Source organism: Diaporthe citri (genome assembly GCF_014595645.1).
Source record: "Diaporthe citri strain NFHF-8-4 chromosome Unknown scaffold_1, whole genome shotgun sequence".
NCBI lineage: Eukaryota > Fungi > Ascomycota > Sordariomycetes > Diaporthales > Diaporthaceae > Diaporthe > Diaporthe citri.
In genome coordinates, this window is record NW_025064846.1 from 10,138,402 (window position 1) to 10,159,845 (window position 21,444).

Here is a 21,444-nt window from a genome sequence, read left to right on the forward strand (position 1 = left end):
ATCAGGGAATACCCTGGAGCTCGAGTGGCCCACCGGATGATCCTTGGCACAGGCCGGTTTTTTTTTTTTTTCTTCTTCTTTACTTTGCCCTCTCTTGATCACCGCTTCTGGGGTGTTTCAACTGCCTTGATGTGGACCGCTGTGGTTGGCCGGACGGACTTTAGCCCACAGTGTCGGAGCCGTCTGGTTGTCCGATGCCTGTCTGGTCGTTGCGAGATGCAAGGTGCAAGGTGCAATGCTGGCATGAGAGTTATGAGAGTTGTGCTCTCGTATCAATAAATGTGTATGGGCATGTTAGCAGAGTACGCCATGCTGGGATGGGTTCCAGCAACAACTGCCGGTCCTAACCGGGTCGAGCTTCGGCCACTTCTGGTGTCTGGGTGAGAATCGTCAAATGGCGATGCTCATTCCGGAAAAGGCAAGGGTCCATGACTGGTTCTGTCTTTGAGTCCAGACAGCACGAGGCAGGAACGTTGAAAGAACATTTTAGCGTCAGCCGAACGTCAGGGTCAGGTACCAAGGATGGATTGATTGACCTGCTGGCTTGCCTGCTTGGGCTTCTCCTTCGAGTCGATCGAGGTCGGGTCAGGTCAGTCGAGTCCTTGCCCTCTCCGTCCTGCCGAGTCCAGTGGGGACGAGGCTAGTAGGCGAGGTGAGGTGAGATTCGGTCATGTCTGTCTCCCGTACGGTACATGGCCAGTACCGTCACTGTGTGCCTATCAGGCAAGAGATTGCATGTACAAGCCCGAGTACCACGAGGCAGGTGCAGGTGCAGGTGCAAGGGCATCCTGCCAGGGACTGAGTGATGCTCCTTCTCCCCCTCCCACCTCCTCCCGAAAACGGTTCCGCGTCCCTGGTCCCCCCCCCCTCACCCCTGCTCGCCTGCCCACCTGCTGCGCACCTGCCCGCTTCAGAACCAGAGCCTTACCCAGGTCTCCAACCACCCCCCAAAACCCGCAAGAGAACTAAAACCTGGCCCGCCTGCAACTCTCGTGCGCTGCACCCATACCTCTCTCTCTCTCCTTTCTATTATTAGCATCACCATCAACCGTTCAGCCCCATTAACCTGCACGCCATCGCATCGCATCACCGCACACACACATGCGATCGAGTCCATGCTAATGCTAATACTCGGCTGCCATACAACTGACCTGCAAGTATCCTCCTGCCCGCGTACCTGCCACTCTCTTACCTTGTTGCTTCCTTCGCCTTGTCGTCGCCGTGGCTGCATCCGGCCAGGACGCTCAAAAAGGCCCGCCTGCGCCGCCCGTCATCGTCCCTGTGTTTCGAGTTCACCCTGCCTCCCGCCTACTGCTCTTGCGATCCATCCGTCGCGGCATCCCACTGATGGTCTTCACCTGCAACTAGACTCGTCCTTTCCTCCTCGATCTCCCTCGGAGCCAGGCCTGCCACCCAGCGGCCCGTCCCCGCTGCCTCTGCGAAGCAGTAAATATAGCTCGCCGTCTGCCCTCGACCCGGCCGTCTATAGCTATCTTTATCCTCCTCCACCTTTTCGCATATCTTCCTGCTCCTTCCCCCATTAGTCTTTGCCAGCGCACTGTCCACATATACTCCAGGCCTAGTTTCGACTCGACCCTAAGCTGGCTTGCACGGCCAGCGCCGCAAGGCCGCACCCACTGGAAATAGAGTCCTGTCTATTGTCATCACCAACTTCTGTTACATCGCTGCTCTAGACACCTAGTGTCGCAAGCCCTTCAATATGGGTCGCAGAAAGATCGAAATCAAGGCCATCAAGGATGATAGAAACCGCTCTGTGTAAGACTCCACTCCTCGCCAGCCAGGTTCACTCGATTCACTCATGGGACCGCCTGCTGACGATATGCCTTACTCCAGCACCTTCCTGAAGCGCAAGGGCGGTCTGTTCAAGAAGGCACATGAGCTCTCGGTGCTTTGCTCCGTAGATGTCGCCGTCTTCATCTTTGGCCAGAACAAGAAGCTGTACGAGTACTCGTCCGGCGACATGCGAGAGCTGATCACAAGATACACCTACCATGGCGGGCCAAACGAGCACAAAGGACCTGCCGACTTTAACGGTGGCGCGGATGACGACGAGGACGACGAGGGCGACGCCACGCCGCCCCACGGAGAGCGCATGGGAACTCCCATGATGCCCCAGCACTTCCAAGGACAGCCACCCTTCCCGCACATCAGGCACCACACTCCCTCAGCATCTCCGCCCATACCAAACGGCGTCGCCTTTGCCCAGCATGCTGCACAGGGTATCCAGAGGGTACACACCCCTCAGCCACAAATCGGCTCACGGCCTGGCTCGCGAAACGACATGCGACGCATACCTCCTCACATGGTCCCTCAACAGGTAGGCCCTCACGGGCCTCCCCAAGGCCCACAGGTGAATGGTTATGCATACATTCCTCAGCCGGCCATCTACAACCCGCAGAACCCAAACATGCCTCAGCCCGGTCATCAGTATCCTTACCCTCCTCCTCCGCCTCACATGCAGCAGTATATGGAGAACCACCATAGACAATCCTCTGTCCCTCCGAACTTCCCTCCGCAGCCTCAGCAACCTCAGCAACCCCCGCAGCCCGTCAGGCACTCGCTCTCGCCGCCACAGCAGACCCACGGCCTCCCAGCGCAGGCTGCACCGCAACCATCACCGCAACCTCCGCACTCAGAGATCCGCAGCGCCGCCGCCACCTCCCCCTCAGACGCAACCCCAGAGCCAAGAAGCCCCGCCAGTGCCGGTGCAACCCAAGGCTGAAGCCAGTGACAGACTTATGCCACAGGCGCCTCTACTAGACACTGCCTTAGCCATCAAAAAGATGCCTCAAAGAAAACAACACAGCATCTTCACGCCAATAGATGAGAATCGCTCTGTCCTGTCCCAGCATCTGGCTGCTTTTGCGGAGCACAGTGGCAAGGCGGACCCCAATGGCAATCGATCGCAGTCAATGGACATGCCCTCTGCTTTGCGAAACACTACCTCCCCACCACAGGCACCCAAGAGGGCGGAGACGGGTCCAGTTCCACCAAAGCGACAAGTTTCTGTATCCTCCCTTCCAGAGGCAGACTTCACTCCACCTTCGCGCACCAATAGTCTGCGTACTGGGGGCGCGTCGCGGCCTCGTCTCAAGGTGCAGATTCCCGACGAGCCGTCAGATGCCGGTAGCAATACTGCAGAGTCCAGCTCCGCTGGCCCTGGTCACTCAACCGACGCTACGTCCCAAACAACGCGGCCTGGGGACTCGCATTCATCTGGGATCGTGCTCCCACCACCCTCGCCATCTGCAACCACCACATTGCTCTCGGCCGGCGCGACTGGGCCACCAAATCCGTTCGCACGGCCTCCCAACCCCAACAACCAGAATCATATGAACATTGATACCCCGGCATCTGCACTGCCTTCTCGATATATGAACAATGAGTTCCTGCCCAGTCCAAGTTCGTTCTTCCCGGACATGTATGCACGAGGTCACGACAGCAACACGCTTCCTAGTCCACTCAACTTCGCAACGCCCGTTGTTGGATCAGGTCCCAGCTTCCTAAGGGAGGAACTTTCCACTACTGGCAAGAGGAAGAGCCCAGAGATAAGCAGCAACGGCCCGCCTTCGGACCCCATCGAGCCCAGCAATGAGCCCAAGCGACTGAAGGTCGGCAACTAAGGCGGAGTTCGATTGATGAATCTCTTGTTTGGTGGAAATTGTACATTATTCTCTACATTTGTTCAAAAGATGGAAGCTTCGCGGCATTTATTTGTCGGGTGATACCGATTATGAGGAGTATTGAACCTGTCTTTTGGTCGTCACGCACGGTCTGGCATCCAATTTTGCTTTGTGGCATTGCGGTGGAGTCTAAAGGAAAGAAGGCGGTCGTTTGTATTTTAAGGGTATGGAATGATGGCGGATGAGAGGCGGTGCGACACGACCTGGGAATTTGGAGTTCTCGTGTCAACTTGCTTTCGTCTTCACGCGTGCGACTTGACGCATTGAATTTCGTTGTGGAGGGGTGAGCTGTCTACTATTGCAAAATCCTCACCAACGTTGTCGACTAGCTATCTGCTAGCTTCAAGTACGTCGAGCCTAAGTATAGGGTCAGGAACAGGCAAATGGAATTGAACGATATATAGACAAACGGAAACCAACGTGTTACTCCAGAAATATTTCTCTTCTCTCCCGTGAACTAAGCGAAGTGGTCCCTTCAAGTGGCCTTCGCAAGCCCAATGGAACACTTTCAAGCTGGGTTCTACGATGGCGAATTCCCGTATCAGCAGGTAGACTGCTGTAATATAGAATGTGTTCGATACTTACGGGAGTTGAGATGGCTGCAACTTCGCTGTGGAGTAGGAGCAGAATACGATTGAGAAATGAATCACAGTCTTGAGAACGACCAACTATTCGAGGGAGTAGTCGGGCCATCCAATGATAGTTGCAGGATTGATGATTCTCGAGATCTGGTGTCAGGGGAGCATTCTACGCTCAGGGCTAACGTCCCCGGCCCAGATTCCGGCCGCCCCCCGATTCCGGCCGCCTTTCCCACACAAACTCACACTTTTCAACCTTCTATAATAAATCCAAATTAAATCCCATAACCCTAATCCTAGGCTTAAAATATAATATTTTAAAGTAAATTTATAATATATATATTAAAAAAAATGTATTATAATTATATTATTTTTAAAATAATTCTTTAAAATAATATGCTTAAAATATTAAGGATCTTTAATATTTTATATGAAAACCTTAACATTTACTTTTAAGTAAATATTTCTTTAATAGAATTAAATAAAATTTTTATTTCTTTAAATATTTATTTATAAATTAATATATAATATAATATTAAAAACATTATATTAAAAACCTTATATTTATAAAGATATTTTAAAATATAATCTTTTTTAATTTTTTTTATAAAACTTTTATATAAGGAAAATATAAACTTATTAATATTTTTTTATAAAAATTTTAAATATATAAAATAATTTTTATATTTTATAATAAAATTTAATTATAATTATTTTATTAAAAGAATAAATATAGAATTAAAAAATATAAGCTGTTAAGAATTTCTTATATTATATATATAAATTTTAACATTGTTTATAACTTAAGTTTAAGAATTATTTTTAAATTATTATGTTAAAGCTACATTTTTTAAAGTATTTTAATATAAGAATGTATTTAAAACCCTTTATTTTAAACTTAGGGTTAAGGTTGTAGGATTTAATTTGGATTTAATATAGAAGATTGAAAAGTGGGTATCTTATAGTGCCAGTGCACCAGAAAACGACTGGCCGGAATCAGGGGGGGGGGGCCGGAATCTGGGCCGGGGACGTTAGGTGGAGTTCGAGAGTGAAAAGCAAGCATAGCAGGTGATTAAATCCCGGAGCTTGGATCCCGGGAAACGGGAGGGGAGTATATTCATGCGAAGACAGAAGGGTCCTTCTCATGTGACTCTTATTTTCCGATCAAGAGTTCGGGGGGGGGGGCCAATAAGATTGCCTGTCTTTTTTTAGGAGGTAAGCGTTGATGATTGTGAACAGGTCTTTTTTCTTTCATCTTTATGCAGACGCCATGTCTACCATTTATTCTGAATTCAGTTAAAAGCTATCATTATGTGTGTCATTTTTTGAAAAGGCCCATCTGTGGCATCAGTAAATAATGTCTGATCCCAGACGCCTCCTTCGTGCAAGGTCAGCGAAAATGTGTTATTCGGAAATCAACAGGATTGTCTAAGGAGGAAGAGAAACAGATGTGGAGGTATATGCTAGATAAATTCCAGCACAATTCTGTTTCCTTAGAAACGCCTCTCGTTCGAAAATCCGCGGGCTTTGGGACTCGGTCCACGTAGACCAAGCCGGCCTTCAAGAGATGTCGGTATCGCATTCGTCTGGGCACGCTTCGAGCTTACATGTGACAACTCTATGCGAGATGTGGGTGATCACTCAACCGGCTGAACATTTGTGCGAGGGCCTATTCCCGAACCTTTATCTCCCTGCGCCTGCGACCGTTGGCTGCCGCGTTTCAGGATCGGCCTCCTTGATGGATGAGGCCTCTCGGAGCTTTTTGTTGCGAGCGGAGCGGAAAGCTCCCATGATCACTCGCATCCGGCGGTACGACTGATCGAGGTGGGACAAATGCCATTTGAAGAGGAGCGCGGAATAAGGGTGTTGCAAGTCACAACTTGTAGCAAGGATTGTTGTTGGTTTCTATATAACGCCCACCGTTATTGAGACATGCGTTTATACCGCGAGAACAGACGAACAGATTTGTTTGCGTACAAGGCATGCAATAATGCATAATAGCAAGATGTGTAGACAAGTGCTGCGTCATGTGTTCACTTCTCTAAATACGTGAATTAAGTGAATTCGAGAACTCTTCAGGCAACTCACTTTCAGAAAGAGAAGACGCTTGTGAACGCGGTTCGGAGCCGGTTCACTGCCGGATCAACACACCTACCTATATTGTGGCAAGTTTGTCGGTCGGCCAGTGCAACTCTCAGCCTTCGTCCGAAGCCCGCTCACTGCGCTGAGACGGCTTCCCGAAACATCGCGACGTCCATTGCGCATCCATGATCTACAGGCTTCCGACGTGCTGGAAATCTTAACGAAGAGGACGCTTCTCATGAACGGAGAGGACGCGATTGGAAGATCGAGTATTTGGTCTAGGTGATCACGGACAAGCTTGGCACGGTAGTATTGGACGAAGCGGTTGACTGGTCTTATAGTTACCAGGCTTATATGGGTAGACGGTGAAACCCGTGCCCTTGCGGGGCATTAAGTGAAAATCAATAATGGCGGAAACACGGGGGTTGGAAGATAATAGAGTTTACGTTATTCCCAAATCTCTTGCCACCAGTCCTGTCATCCAATGCTTCCGACGATGCATATGCTCTGTCGGCCTTCAGATCTGCTGCCCGACATGACGGCCTCGTCGACTTCAGAAGCGGACCTCGTTATTAGTCCTGTCGCCACTTACTGTATCTGGAAAGAGGTAAAGAGCAGAATTGGGTTTAGATTTTCACTTGGAACACCTTGCGCTTGAGGATTGGTTCAGCCAGCCTCCGACTTCCACTGAATTGATGATCCGCATGTGTTTTGGCACTCGACAAATCTCAACGGGCATAATGCGCCGTGTTTCTACACGGGAGCGGGCCCCTGATCTTCGGTGTTGGCGATGGAGGCTTCAATTTCGGCCCGGGTCCGCCGGCAATAACATCCACTGGAAGGCAGCGGACTTCAAATATTGTGTCCAGGTGGACAGGGCACATAGTCATGGAGCGCGCGCCTCGCAAGGTTCCGCTCAAGGATGGAGGCTGCTCGCGGCCTTGCGAGGGTCGCACCCACAGTGGAGAACCACCCTCTGTGTGTGGAAAACGAACCTCCCCCCCCCCCTTTCTTTTTGACTCGCGCTCCCCCTCCGCCCCCCAAAATCCCAATTTTTAAATCTAACTATAATCCATTATAACTTTATAACAAAATTAACTATATTTATATAACTTATATATTTATAATTCTTACTTTTTATAATATAAAATTAAATTTTAAAAGTAATTAATTATTATGGTTTAAGCTTTACTTATTATAATTAATTAACAGGCTTTACCTTTATAAGAATAAGCTTTAATGCAGATATAAATGGAAAGCAAACCTCTTCCTTTGCACCTTAAATATAAACCTTATTTAAATACCTTTTATAAATAACCTTAAGCTAGCTTATAATATATATTTAAGGTTTTCTTATATTATAAACTTATAATATAATTATATAAAACTTAATATAATAAGATTTAAAAAAATAATAATAACTTGCTAAGCCTTTCTGTATTTTAAAAACTTTTATTTTAAAAATACTTAGTAACTTACTTAATAAAAATAAGAGTTAAGTTTATAATAAATAAAAAAGTAATTAATATTAAAAGGGCTTAATTCTTTTATATATTTAATTAGCTAAAAACTTTTTATAATTAATTATAATTTTATATTAATTTTATAAAGATATTTATTATGGGCTAACCCAGGATTATTTGCCGTAAGGTGCTTAAATAAGGTTTATATTTAAAGTGCAAAGGAAGAAATCCGCTCCCTATTTATATTTATATTAAAGCCTATTTTTATAAGGCTAAAGCCTATTAACTAATTATAATAAGCAAAGCCTAAACCATAACATATTCTCCTTTTCTAAGTTCTTATAATAAGCCTTAAAAGGCAACTATATAATAAAAAATAAAAAACATTATAATTTAATTATAAATTAAACATTACCCTTTACCTATAAATTATTAAGTAACTAAGCTTCTTATAATATATATATATATATATCTTAATATTTTAATAAATGCAAAGGAAATATTTTTTAATAATATAAGGTATGTTAAATAAGTAATTATATATTAAATAAAAGAAAAAGAAAGAAAAAAAGAAAGGAAATAAATTAATTAATATTTTAAAGGAAATATATATTAAAATAAGGGTTTATATAATTATATATATAAAACATTTACATAGTTTATATTAGCTGGCAGTTAAGATAGCTGCTAATTAAAAAGGGAAAAGTTATTATGGTTTAAAGCAGCTAGCTACTTAGTAAAGTATAAAGGGAAGGATGCCCTACTCTTGCTTCTTATAAAAGGTAAGGAGGCAAGAAATAATCTCATTACTATTATTAGCAGCAATAATCTTAGCAATAACCAGAGTTGTGACAGTATCTGTGTATTTTGTATTCCAAAATACAAAATACATAAATACATGTATTTGTATCTGTATTTAAATACTGTATCTGTATCTATATTTGTATTTATATAGGCCTTATATTTTATATTTATATCTGTATCTATATTTATATTTATATAAGCCTTATATTTTATATTTATATCTGTATCTGTATTTATATTTTTAAAATTTTAAATCTATATTTTGTATTTAAAATACAAAATATAGATATAAATACAAGTTATATAATATTTAATTTAAATCTTACGATTTTAAAATAAAAAGAAATTATATTTAAATTTTATTTAATTTAAGCATTTTAAATATATTTTTATTTAATTTTATTAAAAATATATAGATACTTTAAAAATAAAAAACTTAGGGTAGAAACTTATTAAATAAGAAGATAAGATTTAAATAAGAAAATAAAGTTTTTTTTAAAAAAGTACTTATATGTTATATTTAATATCTTTTTAGAAAAAAAAGATATAAAAATAAAAAACATATACTTAAATAGCTAGTTTTAAGCTTACTTTAAAAAGATTTTTAATAAATTTAATTAATTAATATTTATATATAATGTATTTTATATTTGTATTTTATATTTATGTATTTAAAATATATATATCTGTATTTATATTTATATTTTTATATTTATATCTGTATTTTGTATTTTTAAAATTTTATGTATTTATATCTGTATCTGTATTTTTAAAATTTTCTGTATCTATATTTATATCTGTATTTTGTATTCTGTATTTTTTGTATTTTCATAACTCTGGCAATAACAAAAACCTTTCCTGCCTAGCTTTAAACTAAGTTTATAATAATAATATTAATATTATAAATAAATATTTAATATATTAAAATTTAATATTTTTCTATATAATTAAAAAATATATAATTAATAATAAGCTTATAAAAATTAATTATATAAGGCTTAAATTAAAATTAAAAAAAAATTTTTTTAAATTAATTTAAATATAACTTTTATTAATATTAAGGTTATCTAATATTTTTAAATTAATATTAATATAACATTAAAAGAAAACAAGGGTTTAAAAGCATGAAAAACATTATTAGCAAAGGGATTAGTAATCATTATGGTAAGCAATTAATATTAATGAGAAGGCGTTTAATCTGGGCGATGGTGGCCCAAAAGGGGGGGTGGCCCACACCGGGGCCGAGGACGTTAGATCCCCAACCTTGAGCCTCATGATTTCAAAGAAAATTGTGAGAAGTGGGTAGACCGACAGGACTGGCAGAGCCATTATGCTTAAGAGCTTAATGGAAAGGAGAGAACAACGGCGAAGCATTCATATTAGCTGCGTGCGCGTATCGGCATTTGAACCGATTGCACCCCCCGCTCGTCCCTCCCGGCAACGTCCCATTGCACATGTGCGAAATATTAGCTTGGATGGCATGGAACGGGTAGGATCGACACGACCTTATCACCTCCGGCGGGAGAGCCCCAGTCTGCAATCCGAGAACGAACAACTTATTATGCTACGAACACAGCAAGACCGGGCGATAGGGAACGGGGCTAGACGGTCCGGAGGCATGGATTAATCACTGCGGGACCTCGACAGTAAATTTGACTCGCATAGATCATGATCAGGAGCAGATCCGGCCGCAGGGGCCAGACCGATACCAATGTAAATGCGGTGAGCGGCGTCGGTAACAAAGTCGCCGAGAAACACATATCTAGGCGGCGGGCGAGGGCCAGTTAAGCTTTCAAGGTTTCAAGAAGCTTGTTTGGACGATCTCCCACGAGAAGCTGTGTGTGGCAAACGAACCTTCCCCCCCCCCTGTCTTTTTGACTCGCGCTCCCCCTCCGCTGCAGAACAACAAAAACCTAAAAAATACGCTATTTCCTTTATAACTTACTTAAATTAAATGATTATATATATAATACATATATATTTGTAAACCTTAAAATCTAAAGATTCTTAATAAAATATTATTAATAATTTAATTTTAATATTACTTAAGTTATTATTTTATTTTATATTTATTAAAATATTAATATTAATATTAATATTACTTTTTAAATAATATTACATAAAACTTAAGTATTTTTAAAAAATATATATATATTATCCTTATAATATAGCTTTATGATAATTTAATTAATATTATAAAGAAGTTTGGTAATTAAAAAAATCCCTTATAAAGATATTAAGGAGTATTTATGGGGTAGATTTAGATGTGTGCATGCGTGTATGTGGGTGTGGGTTGGCTTAGATTGGGGGCCGGCTTATGCTGGGGCCGGGGACGTTATAAGTTAGTGCAGCGCCGATCTATACATTCATTATTCAGTCTACTCATTGCCACTTTCGTTTTCTAATCACAACAGGCACAAACAATTCAGGAACATACCGTCAAACCTCGAATATGATCTCAAGAGCAGGATCTGTCGCCCTAGCGGGGCTCGCCAGCCTTGCTGGTCTGACACAGGCTATTCCCTCTGGTCAACATCGTCCGAAGAGTGCACAGAGCTGTCCGTCTATGAACAGCAGCACATTTGTTATCGACGAGTTTCAACTGTACCCAGAGAATGCCAAGTTTGATTTCAACCGTTGCTTGGTCTACTTCGGGTATGTTATGAACGGTTTAGACCCTCTTACCACAGTCTCCTGAACAGATCTTCGCGCCATTAAGTGCTTCCACAAGTCTAATTGCAAAACACAGCGTCCTCTTTAACGCCTCGGTCGGAGTCTTTAACCCATACACAAAAGACCTGGAGACCATCCTCCTGCCCGGGATCTCTGGCGACCCAGCCCTTCATCTTGGCCCGGCACTGTCCGACGCGCAGGGGCACTTGACCGTCCTCGTCGACGCCGGCGCCGCCTTCAACACCGCAGGGCAGGACGTCTCCGGCGCCAACATCGTCCTTAAGTACGACTTCGACCAGCGGGAGGTCATCTGGCAGCGCAACATCACGGAGCTGATCACCCAGGGGGCGTGGGGCGGGTTCCAGGACGTGGAGCACGACAAGGACGGGAACATCTACATCGTCGGCACGTACCCGGGGACGGTTCTGCGCGTGGACAAGGACGGCAACGGGCTCAAGCCGTGGTTCCTCCCGCCCGCGGACGAGCTGGCCAACACCACCAACGCCGGGTTCGGCGGCCTGGCCTCGATCCGCGAGCGCGACGTGCTGCTGACCAACAACAACGCCGACGGCCAGATCTACCGCTTCGACGGGGTCAGCGGGAGCGAGACGGGCACGCCGGTGCTCATCCCGCGCACGGGGCCCAACGGCACGCAGCCGTCGGCGCCCATTGGCTTCAGCGACGCCGTGCTCCTGCCGGCCAAGTACAACAACACGATCCTGCTGGTCGCCGAGGACGCCGCGGGCGTGTGGGTCATCAGGTCGCAGGACGGGAAGTGGGAGAGCGCAGAGACGCTGGGCCTGGTCTCCAACAACGTCCCCGAGGCCCAGGGCGGCCAGGTCCCTGCTGCTGTCCAGATCGGGCCCGACGCCTTGTTCAGCCTCGAGGAGTTCTTTGCGGATCCGATTGTGGAGAGCACTAACGCCGGGAGCAGAAGTGCGTTCCCGATCGTGAGTATCTCTGCACAGGTGGATGACTTGGTGCGCAAGTCTCGATAGTCGGTTATTACATCCTGAGCGGTCACACTGCGCAGCTCTTCGTATATAGGTAATGTCTTGTAACGTCCCCGGCCCCGGTTTGGGCCACCCCCCCATCTGGGCCACCACTTTACATACTAAATACCCACTTTTTAATACCCTTTCATTAATTCTATTTAAATCTTGTAACTACTTACTTTTTACATTTATATTTATAAAAAATGATCTTAAATCTTTTAAAATACGCTTAAATGATAATAAGTATAATTATTTATATATAAATTCTTTAATATTAAGTTGCTAAAATATTAAGGATTTCATAAAAATATTAAAATTATATAATAATATTATATTAACATTTATTTAACGTATTAATATTTTTAATATTTAATATAAATTTTATTTAAAGTTTACATAAGTTTTATAATGTTTAATATAAATATATTTTTAAAGGAAATAATTATATTTTTATAATTTCTTTATAAATTATTTGTTAAAGAAAATTTAAAACTTTAATTTACTTAATACATTTAATATATATAAGTATAATTTTTTAATAATGAATATTATATATTAAATTAATATGTTTTTAAAAAACAATAATTTTACTTAATTTCTTTTAAGAAATATTAATAATGTTTTATATATAGTAATATTATTAATATTCCTTAATATTTTAAATATATATAAGTTTAAAAACTCTTTTGAAAATATTAAAGCTTATATAATTTTTTTAAAATATTTTATCCTTAATATATATATAATATAATATATATAAGTTAGTTCTGGCTATTTTTAGATTTAATTTAGATTTAATATTGGGACTTTTAAAAGTGGGCGCCTTTAGGTGCGTTTGCTAGGAAATTGGCTGGCCCAGATGGGGGGTGGCCCATACCGGGGCCGGGGACGTTACATATTATTCGTAGAAAATATTAATAACTGCCCAAGTTTCAAAGACTTCCTCCTGGTTTGTTTTGTATGCAATAATGGAAGACAACACCCTTCTTACTTCTCATATGAACAAAATGAAGATAGATAACTTGCGGCGTTTAATGGTACGTGGAATTTTCAGGGTGGCCAGATGACCATAGGCAACAATTAGCCCCCTCTCCACCCAAGCCCAACCAAACCCTGCATAGCTCCTGACGTTGACTTCACGTCAACTCCTGCCGTCTCCCAAATTCTGTATATAGCAGTCACTAGCTCCGCAACCGACTACTTAACTTTAGATACCATCGTACTTCAGGAGAAGCGAGAGAGGCGTTCCCTGGGGACAGCGCAGAGCAGTTCTGCGCCGCTCGCGGTGCCGATGGCAGAGCCCCCAGATGAAGCCGGAGGTACAGGTGCTCAGCCGCCAAAACACCGAAACGACGGCGGAGGCGCCATATCCCTCTCAGATCTCCCCCAGGACGTATTCATGGGTATCTTGGATCAGTTGCGCCCGGATGGACCTCTCACCACGTACGAATCCAGCGCCCACAGACCCGTCGTCAGACCGGGCCATGTGGAATGCCGGACCAGCCTCTTGAACGCCTGCCTAGCTTCAAAAGAGCTCTATGGCCTTGTCATTCCCTGCCTTTACCGTAACTCACTTATCAAAGACCGGAGTGAGTTGTTCCATTTCTTCCGCACGCTCGCCAAACGACCCGATCGCCGCTCAATGGTCCGGTCTTTCGCTTGGGTTGGCATCTTGCGGGGAGAACCTGTCAGCCCGGGATCAAGCGCAGATTTGCTACACGAGGAAGCTACAATGGTTGCGGAACGATGGGATTTAATCAGGGACGAGTGGCCATGTGATCGCCTCGACCACGACATAGCTGAGCTCAGTAAGTATGCTGCTCTTAGTCTTGACCATACAACCTTGTTCGGGCCTCTACTCGCAAGGCCTGTTCTTGCAGGCTTCATCCCACAGGCCGAACTCTTTTCGATTTTGTGAGACCGGCGGTCCTATTCCAGTAATTCCTCTTGCCCAGCGATCTCTTCACCCTACTGAAACAGTCAAATGCCCATGTTTGCAGCACAAGCGGGGTATCTGTTCCTCGACTGCAATTTCCAAGGTCTCGGGAGTCGCTAACTCGTAAACTCATCGGTGGCCCAGACACTCTTAAGGACTCGAAGCTCCTTGGCGCTGTGTTAGCACTGTGCCCACGTATCAAATGGCTTTTCATGCGGAGTGGGGGTCGGAAAGGTATTCCCCTCGACGGTTTTAATGTCTGCCCTGAGTCCGATGCCGTAATGCCTTTTCTTCGGAGGTGTGTGTTCGGCGAATCGGAGAAATCCCAAGGCAGCGTTCGACCTTACGGACACCACTTTCTCCAGGGTCTGGAGTCCCTTACCATTGACGACTATAATGGTAAGGGTGAACGCCTTCGCACAGAGATCATCCTGGCTGGTCTTTTCATGAACTCACCCCTGCCTCGCCGCCTCGAAGTGAAGCATCCTCCACAGTTCGCATATATCAAAGGCAACCTCCGGACGCTATGGGAAGACTCAAAGCCTCTCGCGGAGAACGTAGAAGAGGTCCTTGTCTTCTGCGGTGATGACCCACAGGACGACATGTCAGCCGTAGTGGCGTTTCCGAAGCTGAAATCGCTCCGGGCTGAATTTCGGGACGGACCAACCAGCTTCCTAGACTTTTTCTCTTTTCCGCACCCGCGCCCGCAAATCCCAAGGGCTCTCCTCAATGTCTCTAAGACGTTAGAAACTCTCTCCCTGAGGACCTCTCCGGAGACTTACCCGGCCGAAGACCGTTGGCAATCCAAAAGGTACCCGTCCTCGTTGTCGACCTTAAAGCAGATGACCAAGCTGAAGGACTTGACGACGGAGTCTATCTGGCTCTTTGGGTCCGCGGACCCGGCCGTCGCCCTGCAGCTGCCGCATCTCCTGCCGCCGTCTCTTGCTCGGCTGCACCTGACCGACTTTTGGGGCAACTCCGATCCGGCCGAGTTCTACCCCGAATTTCCAGACGGCTGGAGCCCGCTTGAGTTCTATTCTCAGGTCTTCCAGGCCCTCCGTAATGAATGTCGGATTTACAATCATGACTTAAGAGAGGTCACGTTTGCTTCGAGTTGCCTCCACTCTCATGCAGAGGCACCTGCGCCTTTTCGTAGTCGATCTCAAGACGAAACAGAAACTACACAGGCCCCTATGCAAATTCTTAAACTTTTGTTTAGCCAGGTGGGAGTCCAGTTCGATATAATCACTCCTGAGGAAAGCACCGCGATGATTCACGCATGTTGGGCCAACATCGGCTGAGGGCTGGACTCTTGGGCGCCGAAGTTGGATCTCAGTCATGTCTATAGACTCGTATAGCATCTTTCATCACAAAAGAGGCCAGTATGCTACCACAAAGGGCTCCCCTGCATGATTTGGGGCCCTTCTTGATAGCCATTGGAGTCCTAGCCTGCCTGTGTGTGTTATTTCGACAGGCCACGAGTCTATTCCACTTCCCTCCTCTCCCACAGACTGTTGCCCATGTCGTAGCAGTTCTGTCCATCAGGACACGAGTGAAAGTTGACAAGTCCAACAGCAATCGGTGATTTCAAGAGCAATGCTCCCGACTTCCTGGATTTGCTAAAGGTGTCTCGATAGGCTGGTGTCTGAGCAGCACTCTGCCACGAGCTCAAAAAGGTATCTCTTGGGGCACAATTATCGCCTGAAATTTGAGAAGGGTCCTAATGACTGGCGACAGAGGCTCTGATTAGGTTGTCTGGGGGACTGTCAAGGCTACTTGGTATGACAGTGCAGTGCTCCATCTGCTGTTTTGGTAGCATCAACCAGAACAAAGTCACTAGTGTTGTCAGCTTGAGCATCTGGACCGTCTGTGACCACTGACATCGGACACTGGGAATGTTGGGAAGGTCCGGGTAGAATGTATTTATTCGACTTTGTGTCTCCTACACGGCAACTCTGCCTAGTATGGCATGCGATGCAGCTCTCCTGACTATCTCCAAGTAGCTGCGATCGCATCTAGGATACCCTATGGTGGCAAGTGAACGTCTGGCCATCGCGGCCCCTGAGAAATCTACATGGTTTGAAATCATTCAAGCGCTGATGGATCATGAATATTCAGGTGTTCATTCTGAAGATGGGAGGTCAACGGCAGGAGGACTAGGTAGAAATCCATCAAGTCCCCAATGAGACCACCTTCTGGCTCAGTCTTTCTTAGAAATTACTTGGACAGATTTCAAACGGGGCACAAAAAAAGAACCCAGATCGTGATTGTTAAGGCAGCACATCGGACGGAAGGGATGTTACTCACAGGACTTCAGCCGGAATTATACCACTCTAGCCCGCAGGCTCCCCACGCTGTTCCCTCACATCTCTCTGCGCGATGTTCTCTTTCAACCCACCCACACTGATCAGAGTCATTGCTCCGACCAGGAAATATGCTGAATCATCAGCTGTCTTCTTGTCTATAAGATGCGCAGGATCTCCCACGACATCACCTCCCCTCAGTCACACCAATGTGATGCCCCTCCCCTCGGACCTTCTTTTTTTTTCGACCACTTGCCACTCGAACACACGGCTCTGCGATTTTGTTAGTTTGGTACGATTGAAATCGTGCAGCCTTGACAATCACGCTACTGGGTTGGAAAATCAGTGCATGTTGTGGTCTTAAATGGGATGGTCTTGTTCAGGCAGCCCAGTTGCATGTGTGAAATGTGAATGCGAGGGCCCTTTCCCTGTGATTGCACTTCGACCCTCACTCTTTGTCTTCCAGCTGCTGCCTTCAGTCTGGCAAGACTCTGGATCTTGTCAAGGCATCCCACCCTGGCTGTCAACCACAGCTTGTCATTATTTATCAGGAACCAATGTGTTGCCTTACTTTGTCTAACTCGATTGCCTGAGTTGAAAGTTCCAACGTCATTGTCTGATTTTGATTCCCCGACACTTGAATCTTTGCATGGCTGTGCTGATTTTGTGAGGTTACTGTGAGCATTGGCACAGGTCAAAGAAATTCCATGGTTATCAATTCGACTGAGACCAAGTCACAATGCCTCGTTTGCAAATCACCAACAGAAGACTGCGTTCAAGGGCAACAGAGGATTTCATTTCATTTGGGAGCGCCTAGACTGGAGCACAAGTGTTTCTGGACAGCACCTTTGTTGATCAGGTCAGACGTATTTTATACTAAATCATGGGAGATCACTACAGAACCTTGACCCAGCTGTGAAGCTACCAAAGGAGTCCACAATCATGTCGATAGAATCGAGAACAGTCGATCACCAAGAAAATCCTGAGAAGCCAACATTGAAAGCATCAAGAGGATTCCTCCAGAACCCTGAGACCTCGAGCCAGGGAGATGACGCCAGCCCAGAAAAGACACAAGACAAGATGGGTTTCATTTTTTCAAAGATCGCTAAACAAATTGGTTCAAAACCCTGCGTGGCTTACGACAGCGCAGGGACTAAAGTCTCAATGAACTCGGGCGATGACTTGATAACCCCAGAGACCCCAGAACTTGACGACGCACCAACGAGACCCGGCAGCACATCCAGGCTCAAGCATATCACAAGCAATGACTTCGAGCACCAGTCCAGCTTGTTATGGCCATACGTGAAAAGCCATGCTCATCATAATGACCTGGAGTCAGAAAACCCTCTCAGGCTTCGACGACCAGCGCTCTATGAGGAGTACTGGGCCTGTGAACCAAGACCAACTTCTAGCTAGAAACGCCGCCAACAGTCGGCAAAGTTATGATCATCAAGTGAGCACTGTAGAGTTAAATGACTCATAAACTCATTGATCGGGAAATGCATATTTCAGGGCGTTGTGAGATCTCAACTGAATATGAAACCTTGAATTTTATCAAGACTGGGGTGTCATTGTGAATCAAATGGAGTATGCAATCTGTGCAGTGAGTGAGTGTGGAATATTTTGACTGCCTGAGGTTTCTGCTTAAATCCAAGAATAAGTTGCTTGACGTGTCGAGTGAAGTGTTGTCAAGACGAGGGAAAACTTATTTTCCTGTAATGACGCCCAGATTTGGAAGCAAAATTGACTTGAGTGTTTGTGACTCCTTCACATTCAACAGAGTCCCACAAACTTCATGACAAAAAGTATGGATGAGAGCATGTTACTCCTCTACAAATGCTTCATCACAAACAAGATTCTCCCTCTCGATTTGTCTTATTCATTTGATTGTTTTGCCCAACTAAAATACAAGAGATCCAGCTCGGGCTCTTCCACGAATCTCCCTCCCCGAACAACTCTACGCCATACACGGATACTACTCACCGCTGGACAAGCCGCAATAGTCTATCCACGATGGATACTCCTTCCACTGTAGAATCGATGAGAGAGGAGCAGGATTTCATCAGGCGGTTGTACAGCGCCGCCCACTCTCTGTCTTGCGATGACCCAGACTGTCCCTGGGCTGACCTTTTAAATGAATCTTCGAATTTGGACGCCTCACCTCGCCAGGACGCATTGCTCCTCGTTCTCCTCGGTATCGTTGACAACATTAGCGAATGTCTCGATTTAATCCGCATCTTGTTGGCGAGCAGGGACGACACTAACAGGCCGGAGCACTTCACGCAACCAACCACGAGCTGGGTCCCTGGGTCCAGCACCCCATCTCACTCTCAGAGCGAGGGCACGACCATCACCGCCCACGGCCCCCTCAGAGAGCCCCCTATACCCAGTCTGTATCACGATCAGTGGGCTCGGTCCCCGGCAGTCTCGCCGCCGGCGTACACTGCGTTCTGGCACAGCCGTCCCCAGAGCTTCCCACGCGCACCCGCACCCTCGCCAGCGACCCGGGACTCGGAGACGACAACCCCCACCGGCGGGACTCCCGCCCCCGAAGATCAAGACGGAGTAGGCTGTGGCAATCTGGACGACCAGCACCAAACCGGAACCCAGACCGAACCGTTCATTCACGCGCCGAGGACCACTCAATCGTCAGCAGATACGCCATGCCGCCGTTGCTCGCCCACTGGCGGCAACGATAGTGACCACCAGCCGCGTGGCCGGTTTGCTGCCCGGGTTGACAGCGACAGCGAGGTCGGGGAATGAGCTTGGAAACGAGCCCGCCGGTCACCCTGGTGGGACCATGCGTCGATGTGGCTGAAGACTTGCTGGTAGCCGAGTTGGAGGGCAAATTGCTAGTGTATTGTGCTGGATGTGTTTGTTGTATTTTGACTTTGGTAGACGTGCATTCCTATAGCTGGTGTGACTGAAGGTGTTGTTTCTGTCAGATTCCTGACTGAGAGTAAATCGGTTGCCCAGAAAGTGATCAGTCGTTCTGAAGATTCACTGGTTTCAACCGCTCTGTGTGTTGGCAGTCTTTTGTGCTGCTTTGCAAATGTCCAATGTAACTTTATCAGGTACACAACTACGAAAGTTTTGGAACGATCGAATGCATATTCCATTTTGGAACGATTGATTGCATATATGCAATCAATCGTTCCAAAAACACGCTAGTGAACCGCACATGTCGTACACCCCCTACTTTGTGTGCACACCGTCGTGCCATCAGTATTTTCGCCGTTGATGCCTTTTCTCAACCAACAACCATCCGTTCGTCCTGAGGATGGTTGTGCCATAGAATTCAAGTGTTGTCCATTGATTGGTAATGGTCTCGTATCTATGGCACGCCGCCTGACCCCACTGGCAGTACACCACTTACAAGGGACTGCTTGACATCGATAATGCAGACGGCGCCACCATTTCCAGGACCACGGTCACGTTGGCAGTTTATTTGAAGTCTGAGAAACAAGTGATACTCACCAACGGGATCCAAGAAGATACGCTGCTCTGAAACCTTCCGCGACGGTTCGGGTCTGAATGACACGAAAGGAATTGAACTGATATCAATCAGATGTGATGGTGCTTGCTTCATAGGGTTGTACTTTCGAGCCAGTGATTTCATATCTGATATCCTCTGAACAGGTCTGCCGGGCGCTATGTATGGCTGGTGGCCCAAGACTCAAGGACTCAGCCACTAAAGCCTTTGGTCTCAGTCCAAATCAGATTCTGTGACTGCTGTCCTTGCGAAGCGTAATCCGTTTGATCCCATCGAGGGTGGTATGAATGTGCAATTTGAACTGTTTTCACAATTCCAGGCCCCAGTCCTTCGGATGACCAATCCTCTGCACCACCCTGTGAGAAGAAGCCCGTTTCACTCGCCCTGTTTGGAATCCAGTAGGGGTCGAGCCCAGTAGTGTCATCGAGGTCTGTCTTCTCAGTACTGTTGTCCGGCATGTCTTTCGCCTCGAAAGCTTCTGGAGGCTTCCTGTGGGTATTGTTGCGATGGCGCAAGAGGGAAGTGAGGCGTTTATAGAAGCCTGATTCCCCGATGTACGTCCTTGCAAAGCCCGCGCACGCAGGCATGCACGAAACTATGATTGCGATGTAGATCTCTACCATATTATTTAAAGAAAGTAGAGTCAATACAACGCTTTGCATGCGGTGGCCGTAAAGCCGTCGAATATGACGGATCAACTTACACGCAAATTAGAACCTGGCCCTGTACCCCCGTCTGATCTTTCGTCGTAAGAAGGGGCACACGTAATGCCAGTCCCATGACACTAGTAATCACGCCCCTCTAAGTTTTCATGGTTAGCCGATGCCCTTTGCCTTCTCCCTTTCCCTCCCCCAGCCAGAGGAGGCTGCCTTGGACACTACAGAAGCGGCACTCACATCAATGCGGTCCCGAAGACGATCGAGAGTCGGAGGCGCCTGCGAGATCCCAATTTGAGTGATGAGAGCATTTGAAATGGAAGTATGAATATGTAAAGATCCAATATCACAGCGAGAGCTGCCTGTTCCAAACCAACTTTCACCAATTGGTATGGACGACGATTCACAAGGAGGTCTGTCCATGTCTCACCAATATGCGGGACTGAGTAATATGGACCAAGAATCAAGTTTGGGCCATAGTCAGTAATAATGCCTACAAGGCCAGCATATATAGCGAACCTCATTTTCTTGTCCACCGAAAAAGTTTACAGAAACAGCAGCAGCACAGACGCCTTCGAGAAAATGTAAGATAACGGCATTAGGATCTGAAAAGCCAAGTTCAACTACGTTTGTGTAAGCACAGACACCCATAACCAACTTTGCCTTCCGCTTGCCTTGATATAAGTGGGATTGAACCAGCAGACGGGGGTGTCATACTGGTGTCGCATGTATTTTCTTACTATGCGGAGAAATGTGC

The 21,444-nt window shown here is 45.6% G+C and overlaps 5 protein-coding genes across 5 annotated transcripts; all 5 read left to right on the top strand.

Annotated features, from left to right (window-relative positions):
- Window positions 1-1,720: 1,720 nt before the first annotated feature.
- Window positions 1,721-3,644, top strand: INS49_002641 (uncharacterized protein; the record flags this gene model as incomplete). Its single annotated transcript, XM_043163448.1, has 3 exons — window positions 1,721-1,776; window positions 1,855-2,726; window positions 2,794-3,644. 3 exons carry the CDS (start codon window positions 1,721-1,723, stop codon window positions 3,642-3,644), a joined length of 1,779 nt encoding a protein of 592 aa, XP_043031954.1.
- A 7,553-nt stretch (window positions 3,645-11,197) lies between these two features.
- Window positions 11,198-12,302, top strand: INS49_002642 (uncharacterized protein; the record flags this gene model as incomplete). The annotated part of the gene is made up of 2 exons (XM_043163449.1): window positions 11,198-11,286; window positions 11,381-12,302. 2 exons carry the CDS (start codon window positions 11,198-11,200, stop codon window positions 12,300-12,302), a joined length of 1,011 nt encoding a protein of 336 aa, XP_043031955.1.
- Window positions 12,303-14,516: 2,214 nt separating this feature from the next.
- INS49_002643 (uncharacterized protein) lies at window positions 14,517-15,872 on the top strand (the record flags this gene model as incomplete). The annotated part of the gene is made up of 2 exons (XM_043163450.1): window positions 14,517-15,294; window positions 15,811-15,872. The coding sequence occupies 2 exons, from the start codon at window positions 14,517-14,519 to the stop codon at window positions 15,870-15,872; spliced, it is 840 nt and encodes a 279-aa protein (XP_043031956.1).
- Window positions 15,873-17,480: 1,608 nt separating this feature from the next.
- Window positions 17,481-17,954, top strand: INS49_002644 (uncharacterized protein; the record flags this gene model as incomplete). Its single annotated transcript, XM_043163451.1, has 1 exon — window positions 17,481-17,954. The coding sequence occupies one exon, from the start codon at window positions 17,481-17,483 to the stop codon at window positions 17,952-17,954; it is 474 nt and encodes a 157-aa protein (XP_043031957.1).
- A 597-nt stretch (window positions 17,955-18,551) lies between these two features.
- Window positions 18,552-19,301, top strand: INS49_002645 (uncharacterized protein; the record flags this gene model as incomplete). Its single annotated transcript, XM_043163452.1, has 1 exon — window positions 18,552-19,301. One exon carries the CDS (start codon window positions 18,552-18,554, stop codon window positions 19,299-19,301), a length of 750 nt encoding a protein of 249 aa, XP_043031958.1.
- Window positions 19,302-21,444: the final 2,143 nt, after the last annotated feature.